The sequence below is a fragment of the Limulus polyphemus genome, unplaced genomic scaffold (assembly GCF_000517525.1).
Source record: "Limulus polyphemus unplaced genomic scaffold, Limulus_polyphemus-2.1.2 Scaffold1384, whole genome shotgun sequence".
Lineage (NCBI taxonomy): Eukaryota > Metazoa > Arthropoda > Merostomata > Xiphosura > Limulidae > Limulus > Limulus polyphemus.
This window is the reverse complement of record NW_013666994.1, coordinates 214,654-224,089: the sequence shown is the minus strand read 5'-3', so window position 1 is coordinate 224,089 and position 9,436 is coordinate 214,654. Positions and strand designations below refer to the sequence as shown.

The following is a 9,436-nucleotide window of genomic DNA, read 5'->3' as shown; positions in this document are numbered from 1 at the left end:
GCGTCTTATACACCGAAAAATATGGCAAGTCATATATTGTATTGTCAACTGTAAAACATGTCTATACACACAGATAATTTAACCAAAACACAAGGTTTGAGAACATAAATATTTTGACTATTACAACACACCAACCAGCTCGACTCGCTATGATTTCCACGACAGCACAGAATCCATTAAATATGAAAAACAACTCAGACCAAGGTTATCGAAACAATACACATTACACCAAGATCTACACAATTCCTGGCAATTTGTTTTAGAGAATAATTATCTTAGTGTACTCCAGAAAGACTGTTGTAGACCTACCAGACCCACAAATATGATATCTCAATACAAAGTCATGTCAGCTAACATTCAGGAAGGATTGTCCATCAAAGTTTGTTATAAGCTTAAACTGAGTTTTTAGAAATCAAAAAGTATTTCAGCTTTCCTGTATGATATAGTTCCCAGGTGGCGTTAACAGCAACCACCATCGTAAATGTTCTAGGACCTGAATTAACGAACTCAACTCTTTATAGGGTTATTAGTCATTTCTTTCAAGACTTCTTGAACCTACGTGTTTTTCTAACATCATGACTTCATCTAGAGAATATGTTGAGGTTTGCTCTGCAGTAATATTACTATAATCAATAGAAAGATCAAGAGCAGTCAAACCACTACTCATCGTTTAACATCAGATACTGTACAATACTTATCATCCTGTTCATCTCTTTATGTACAATACTTATCATACTGTTCATTTCTTTATGTACAATACTTATCATCCTGTTCATCTCTTTATGTACTATACAATACTTATCATCCCGTTCATCTCTTTATGTACAATACTTATCATACTGTTCATTTCTTTATGTACAATACTTATCATCCGGTTCATCTCTTTATGTACTATACAATACTTATCATCCTGTTCATCTCTTTATGTACAATACTTATCATACTGTTCATTCCTTTATGTACAATACTTATCATCCTGTTCATCTCTTTATGTACTGTACAATTCTCATCATCCTGTTCATTTCTTTATGTACTGTACAATACTTATCATCTTGTTCATCTCTTTATGTACTGTACAGTACTTATCATCCTGTTCATCTCTTTATGTACTGTACAATTCTCATCATCCTGTTCATTTCTTTATGTACTGTACAATACTTATCATCTTGTTCATCTCTTTATGTACTGTACAGTACTTATCATCTTGTTCATCTGCCTTAAATCCCTGGAGTATCTGAACTTCATCAGTAGTACAAAGCTTTATCTTGTTAATATTTTCAAAGTGTTTACGCGCACCATCTGATCACTGCATAGTTCAATTCATATGTTGACATACGACACATGAACATGACGACTCAGAATTAACTTGCCTAATTGTTGCAGGTACCACAGTTACATCATTTGGCATTTATACTTAAGTTCTTCACATTTGTTTTATTTCTTACATAAACAAAAACATTTTAATACATTTCATATTCAAGTGAATAATATATTTAGTTCATCATCCCACATTTCAGTTACTATTACTACATCTTCTTTATCGTCTAACATATTAAGTACTTGCGGAGACTTTTCTCTTGAGCTTCTAATATTTAAATGTAGTGTATTAAAAATATACCAAATCTTTGAACAAAAAATATTTGTAAATCTGAAAATTATTACATATAAGATGTTTAAAATCTTGAAGTTTATTTATTTCTAGCATAAACAAAACATTATACACTATTTCTAAAAAATATATAATACAAATATTTAATGAACCATTCTGTCCAATTATTTTTTCTAGTTCTTCTTCATTTCTTATTCTTACCTGTTTTTTTCCTGGTCTTGCTCTGTTTCCGTCTCATCTTACACCTTTTCTATTTCCAAGTTTTTATTTTTCAACTTCTTAATTTCTTGGTTAATCCAGTTATAACTAACAAAAATTAATCACGTTTTTGGACATGAATTCTGCTGACTGTTTTAATTCTTAAATACCATTTTCAATTTCAAAATAATTTTCTTAGCTTTGCTTGAATTCCTGTTTGCTCATTAGTTCAACTTGTAGCTTCAACACTATTGTCAACATTTTTACACTTCGTTCACATTCAGTTAGCTTAATTAATGATTTGGGGTTAATATTATTCTCAGAGTATTTTTCTTCAACTTTACATAGATTGTACTTAAATTTAGCTGTTTTGTTTGTCTTCTGAACTGTATCTCATTGTGTACAGCATAGTAAAAATTTAAAAATTTATTTGGTTTAGTTTGTTTTGAACTTCGCGCAAAGCTACACGATGGCCATCTGCGCTAGCCGTCCCTAATTTAGCAGCGAAAGACTAGAAGGAAGACAGCTATCATCATCACCCATCGTCAACTCTTGGACTACTCTTTTACCAAAGAATAGTGGGATTGACCGTGACGTTATAACTCCCCCACGGCTGAAAGGGCGAGCATGTTACTTTATTTGTTTGTTTTAATTTCGGTTCACCTTAGAATAATGATATCTTACAAATCAATAATAGTATCTACATTCTCAAAATGTTTATGACTCAGTTTTTTTTAAATTTTAGATCACTTACATCACCAAGGATTATTTTTAAAATATCGCATTCTTTAAACTATCGGGTTTTTCGTAATTAAACACAAATATTTTATTATTGGTTTTAGAATGGTAATAGTGATAAATATGGTTAGCATTTATCAAAGTTTTTAGGTTGTGCTATACGGTTATCCAAATGTGAGGTAACACCCTTTAAAAATATTTGTAAATATAATCCTATATTTATGTAACTATTATGTGTTTTTAACCACAAAATTGATGACTACAAAGGAATATTTTTGATTTTTCCGTTACATCGAATTTAGATATAGATTGATATATAGTTAAATAATCATGCAAAATTATAACGTATGACAAAGTATTGTTCTGGCTTTCGTTGTTCTTGGTTGTATGTTGTCTTTGCTAATGTTGACAATACATAAATATTGATAAGAATGTGTAATGCGAAACATGTTATGTTATATTGGATAATAAAACCTATACGGTGACCAGCTGAAACCATGAATGTGATTTTAGGAACAAATGTACCAGTCACACTTCTCATCTTTAAAAATCACACTGTTATCAGCAACCTAGTTGATAATATAACTAATAAAGATATGAGTTTTAATACACCAAACTATACCTTAGGAACCATTTTTATAGTCGGATGGGAGCCATCATTCAAGATAAAAAGAGGTCAATGATAATACAAACTATTGATGATTAACTAAAAGACTATGATTGTGAAGCAACTGTTTTTCACTATCCATTCGTTCTTTTTCAGGTGAACATATCTTAAACAGTGAGGTTTTGTTATTTTACTTCTCCTTAAAAAATGACGTTAATTTCTGTAAGGATTGAATATAAGAAACTTTAATTTTTTGAAGTTTTTCAGAACGTAAGAAGGTGCATGATTTGTAGTTGTTACATTAACTAAGACAGTGACTTTACGATTGTCAAACCACAGACCGGTTTTAATAAGATGTTTGATGTATTTTAAGTTGTACTTTTCAGGATAGTCTCCCCACCTAGGTCCGTCGTCACTTTGAGCTGATCTCAATTTGATGGGAAACTCTTTCAAAGGGAAGCACCACGAACAGTGCCAACCGCTAGTCTCTGATGACGAACCAATTGACCAAGGCCTATATCTTTGTATAAAGGAAGTGCTCTTTAACATTTTAGGACTTATTATTTTTGGACGTCTCCGCAATAAAATGGCGTCGTTGTCATAGGCCTGCTGTAGAAACCCGACAGTGCATATAGTCGACAGTTTAATAGCAGGTATCTTATTTTGCCAAAAGAATCCATATAGATTCCACCGGTACCATAAAGAGATCGGCTCACCAAAACCATCGTAAAATTTCAAAAATATGACATCATCCGCACGAGGTATTTCATCTGCATCATTTAGAATAAAAAGATCATCTTGCTTCAGTCCATTAAGACGTTTAAGTCCCTCTTTGCTAAGATACGTTCGAAGATAATCATCTGCAATCCAACCATTTTTGTACCCACCAGGTGGAAAATGGTCAAGAAACACATATAGAAACTTATGCTGGAATTCTTTTAAAAATCCACCATGAAGTCTCTCCAGTAACCGCAATGGCTTCTTTTCTCCAAATGTTGTATATGACGATTCGCAAATTAAAAATACGTCGACAACGTCTTTCAGCTCGTGCACTCGTATTTCAAGGAGTTCAATTTCGTTATTAATGTTGATTGCGTTAATAACTCTTCTAGGGTTTCGTCTTCTAGTAATGTTATTTTTCATTTTGACCACAAAGGTCCGAGAAAACAACGCTGATTGTGGTATTCCACAGTCACTACCAGCCCATCTGGTATAGCAAGAACAGCTCTCTGAAGCTGTTTCTGTTACATTTGTTCCATACGAGAAACATGTCTGATTATTCACTTTAATAAACGCACTTGCGGGTGTTCCTGGTAAATCGAAGTGTGTTACATTATCAAAGACGTTATAGTTTAAGTCATTATATGATTTCAATTTAGAAGAGAGGTTCCCAATTGTCTTTTGTGTTTTTGTAGAATATAAGACTTTGCACAAAACATTATCGCTCGAGTAATATATATAAAGACATATTAGTGCTAAAACTGCCGAAAAGTTTATCAAAATGCACACACGTTTCCGACAACGTAGAAAACGCATCATTTTCACTTCTGAAAAAGAAATAAAGAAACATCTGTTGAAATGGGCATTAAAAATTATATAACTTCATATAAACAATGTCAATACTTGGTCTTACATGGTATTTAATTTATATTTCGATTTTAATGTATAATTTATTATTATTTTGTTTATAATTTAATTATATTCGACAAGCTAGTGCCAATTACAAACTTCATCTTTTAAATCCCAATTTTTAGAGTGTCAGATGTCTACATGCCCATATAGGTTTTGAGAAAATATTGTTATCATTTATAGAATGAACAAAGAAATATAGTTTTATAAAGTGTTGAGGATTCGTAAAAATGTAATATTATTCCAGAAAAACCAAATCAAAACAGAAACTACAGCTGTGAGTCTAAGGAAAGCTTTAAAGTATTACAAAATAATAAATGTCCACGAACGAACAACTAAGGCAAAAAAGCACAATGTGTTAATAAAAATTATTAAAATACAGAGTGTGTTAATTGATACAAAAACTAAATGCACAAACATATGAAATGTGTAAATGGCAGAATAAACAAAAGCAGAAACGTATGGATGTTAGTAGAAACAAATGACTCACTAATGAAAGTAGAAGTTTGTTTGTTTGTAGTTAAGCACAAAGCTACACAAAGGGCTATCTGTGCTCTGCCCACCACGGGTATCGAAACCCGGATTCTAGCGTTGTAAATCCGCAGATATACCGCTGTGCCACTGGGGGGCGTGTGGGTGTGTTAACAGAAGTTGAAAAAGGTAGAAACATAAAATATGTGAATATAGAATTAAACAATGGATAAAAAAATCGCATGTTTTATATACAAGTAGAAAGATACTGCAGTTTAAAGCGTTTTAATGTTAAGTAGAAACAAGAAGATACAAAAGTAAAGGATGTAAAATGAAAAGAGACACGATGAATAATGAGTATTCTCCGTATTACTGGGACAAAGATAATTGAATAATATAGATTAATGAAAAAAATCAATGAATTTGTCAATTAACTAAAGTATCAGCTAGGATAATAAAAACATAAATTCAATGAAACCAAAACTAAGGTACAAAACTCAAGAATTACTCATAAAATTAGTAAAAATGGAAACATTAGAATCATTAACTAAGTTACAATCTAGGTAATTAAAAGAATAAAGTCTAAACTGCCAAAAATTAAACAATAAGAACTCTGGGTGAGAAAATAAAATAAATCACACAAAACATTTACATAACTGCTTACAATATTATATATACATTAGTGTTACAAAGTTGTCCCTCTCATTTCATTAGTGTTACACAATTTATTTGTGCACTGTTACAGATAAAAGACAACTGTTACAGGCAATTGCAAAAAATGAATTCAGTATCGCAAAATATGGATTTCAAATTTACTTATTTTTTTGTGTACACCATATGTTACACTTTCGTATGTATCACAACACTTCAAATCACAGACGTGAATCTGTGAAACGAATACGTGTTACAGAATAATAATACATCTGTTACGAATATCACTATACACAGATAAGAGCATTTTTCACAGAGAATCTCACTTGAAGTTCGTTAGAGCTGCAGCTGAGCGACATCTCTCACAACATTATTAAATCTCAGCTTGGTGATGTTTTCTTCAACTCCTATAATTTTATAGAATTTGTGGGTGCCCCCCAGTGGCACAGCGGTATGTCTGCGGACTTACAACGCTAGAAACCGGGTTTCGATACCCGTGGTGGGCAGAGCACAGATAGCCCTTGTGTAGCTTTGTGCATAATTAAAAACAAACAAACAAACAAACAAGAATTTGTGGCAAGTCTTTCTCTCACTCTGCTCATTATTTCAACCTCACGCTTTCCTTTAGAGGTAGATCCCGTGGCACAAATATACTTGGTTCTTGTAAAAATTTCTGAGACGAAGATCTGAATTATGTATGAATTTTTATTGCCAGAATCTCATATGGCTTCTTTGGAATCTTTACAAATATATTACTAAGAAACTCTTCTTTGGTTTGGGGTTGTATGTCGATTTGAGTTGCGTACTACGTGACAGTATTATGTGTTGATAAGTGCTGGCCTCTGTGGAGACTAGGAGGTATAATTGAGTTCTTTTATTCATGTTACCTTCTGGCTATATGCTATCCTATTGCTACCCCAAATTTTGTTTTCCCTAGCTACAGTATATAATACATTGTTTTTAGCAATCTCACTCACTATAGATGTCTATGAAGACTCTCGTAGTTGCTACTTTCACCTTACTGGTATCGAGGAGATTAATGTCCTGCCGGTAGAGTTGTGTTGGATTTGATGAAGAGTATTCTAGTACGAGCTGTCAGATTCCTGGTTTAGCTTTTTCTTTGTATGGTCTGACACATACATTCAGGTGATGGTCTTACAATGTAGTTGCTTTGCTTTCTGCCGTCTATCTGGTGTTCAAAAAGTCTGAATTTTATGCAGCATTGCCTGTGAGTCAATCACAAATATTATGTTGGTGATATTGTCCATTTGCAGTATATTGCTTACAGCAATGCAGAGAACAGCTTCTTTTATTGCTTCCAGCTCACTCATTGTAATGCTCATGGAAGCTTGATTGCTAAACCAGCTTTATGTAGAATACTGTTGTTATGCGAGATTATGAACGTCCAACCAGTTTCTTTTTGCTATCTTAGGTGTAGGAATGATCTGATGACAAGATACTGTCCACCATGATCTTTAAATAGATGTTGATAAGCTTTTTTCTGCTTCCCACTCTAGCCAATTTCTATGCTGACTTCCACATAATCCAGTGGTCTAGATGTTTATTCTGTTATGGGCTCTCTCTTGTCGTCGGGTTCAACCTGCACTCGTTACGAATGAATGTATTTATTACCAGGGTATTTTGTTAAATGCAGTCGTAGGTAAGGGTCATGAGCCACCAACACTAGGAAATTTATGTAAAGAACAAAGAAACAACTCGGAGACCAGGTAACACAAAACATAAATTTAATTGAACAAATTCTGAAATTTTACATTCGCATTGCTCTCTCTAGCACTTGGATGTCTCATGAATAATTCCTCTACTAAACTTTTTAACATCTCTGCAGTATTCAGTAAATAATTAAGTAGCTTAACTCATATGAGCTCCTCTGTCATGATATACTGTATGATAGATACATTACTAGACGAAGTAGAAAAACTATTTAGATTTACGTGAAATTTGAGTGGTGAAAGTTCTCCACAGATGCTAAAGCTGACATCTTCTCAAAGGATTCACTGAAGAACGTAAGGACCATCTTCTTTTTCTTTTTTTTTCTCTTGTTCTTTTAAGTTATGGCTTTTTACACTTAATTAATAGGATGTTGGCGTCGTTGTAGGGGGAACCAAAACCCTAACCATAGTACGTATATCTTGGCTTTTGATTGGTTGTTAACGTTGTTATAAAAAGAACCAAAACCGTAACTACTGTTTCTGGGTTCTGATTGGTTATTTCTCACGTACCAATAAGGCGTCGTATCAGTATTGTAACATACTGCCAACTCATATATTTTGATAGAGTTTGTCACGTCCTTATTTGTATTATTGACATACCTAAAATCCAGGCCATTTGGCCTCCACTCTATACATGTTTCCTTCCATACACCCCCGCTCTATAAGGCTCAAATTTAGTACTTTTTATTTCATTATCACCTCAACTCTGAACTCCTCTCTGAACGTGATGTAAGATATTCGTTGATATCGTGATAGTACACCCTAGACTCCATTAATTTTCTTCAATCTGTCGATTTAACGACTACCGGCTTCATGCTGGTAAAATGAATTACTGGTTTTCTCTTTTTTTATCTAATGATACAGGCTTGGAATGTATTTCAACTAAGCACGTGTCCCACTGCCCAGAGTTTCTTCATGGCTTTATTCAGTGACCCAGTTTGCATACTTGTATCGATATCAAAATGCTTTTCATTACTGTGTTTGGTTAACTAGCATGTACTGTAGTTTTCTTCTGGCATGTCATTCTCTGTAATTATTACCAACCGAATTTTATACTGAGAATTTGATAATGTTGCGTCAGCGAGTCACATGACTACAGTGACGCCACGTTTCTAGAACTATCCCGTATCTTGGCGAATGCTCTAGTAATTACTAGATGGAGAGTAGACTGGTATATAAAAGAGGGGAAGGTAACGTGTGGATAGACAGTGAGTAATTGATCTGCAGTGAGAAGTATTATTGAGAACGTTCGTCGTTATAGCGTTTGTTTAGCGCGATTGTTGAAGTTGAGTGTATCGGTAAAGTTGTATTCGGAAAGAATCAACCAGTTTTTATTAAGAAAGAACTTGTGTCGCTTAAGTTTCGTCGGAACGAAGTTACGGAAAGTTAATTGACAAACGGAGACGTAACAAATTGGTGTCTCGTTCTTCTTGTTTCTTTTCTTGTTTTTGTATTGCTGCCATCAAATCTGCTAAGCTGTAGTTTGATTTTCCGCCTCTCGTTTCCATTTTTCTTCTCTTTTTTTTTCTATCCCACTCTCTGAAGAGAAATTACAACAGTTGTTAGAGGAAAAAGAAAAGAAACAAGAAGAGAGACAACAGCAGTTGCAAGAAATCCTGCAACAATGGCAGCTCGAACAGCAAAATAAACAAGAGAAATTACAGCAGTTGTTGGAGGAAAAAGAAAAGAAACAAGAAGAAAGTTTACAGCAGTGGCAAGAAAACGTGCAACAGTGGCAGCTCCAACAACAAAATAAACAAGAAGAGAAATTACAGCAGTTGTTGGAGGAGAAAGAAAATAAAC

General features: G+C 33.6%; 1 protein-coding gene across 1 annotated transcript; it reads right to left on the bottom strand.

The window, feature by feature from the left end:
- Window positions 1-3,365: 3,365 nt before the first annotated feature.
- LOC106463353 (beta-1,4-mannosyl-glycoprotein 4-beta-N-acetylglucosaminyltransferase-like) lies at window positions 3,366-4,295 on the bottom strand. The gene has a single exon (XM_022390827.1). It carries the CDS (start codon window positions 4,293-4,295, stop codon window positions 3,366-3,368), a length of 930 nt encoding a protein of 309 aa, XP_022246535.1.
- Window positions 4,296-9,436: the final 5,141 nt, after the last annotated feature.

What these genes read in the sequence shown, in the direction of transcription:
- LOC106463353 (XM_022390827.1), bottom strand. Translation starts at nt 4,295, where the DNA reads ATGAAAAATAACATTACTAGAAGACGAAACCCTAGAAGAGTTATTAAC.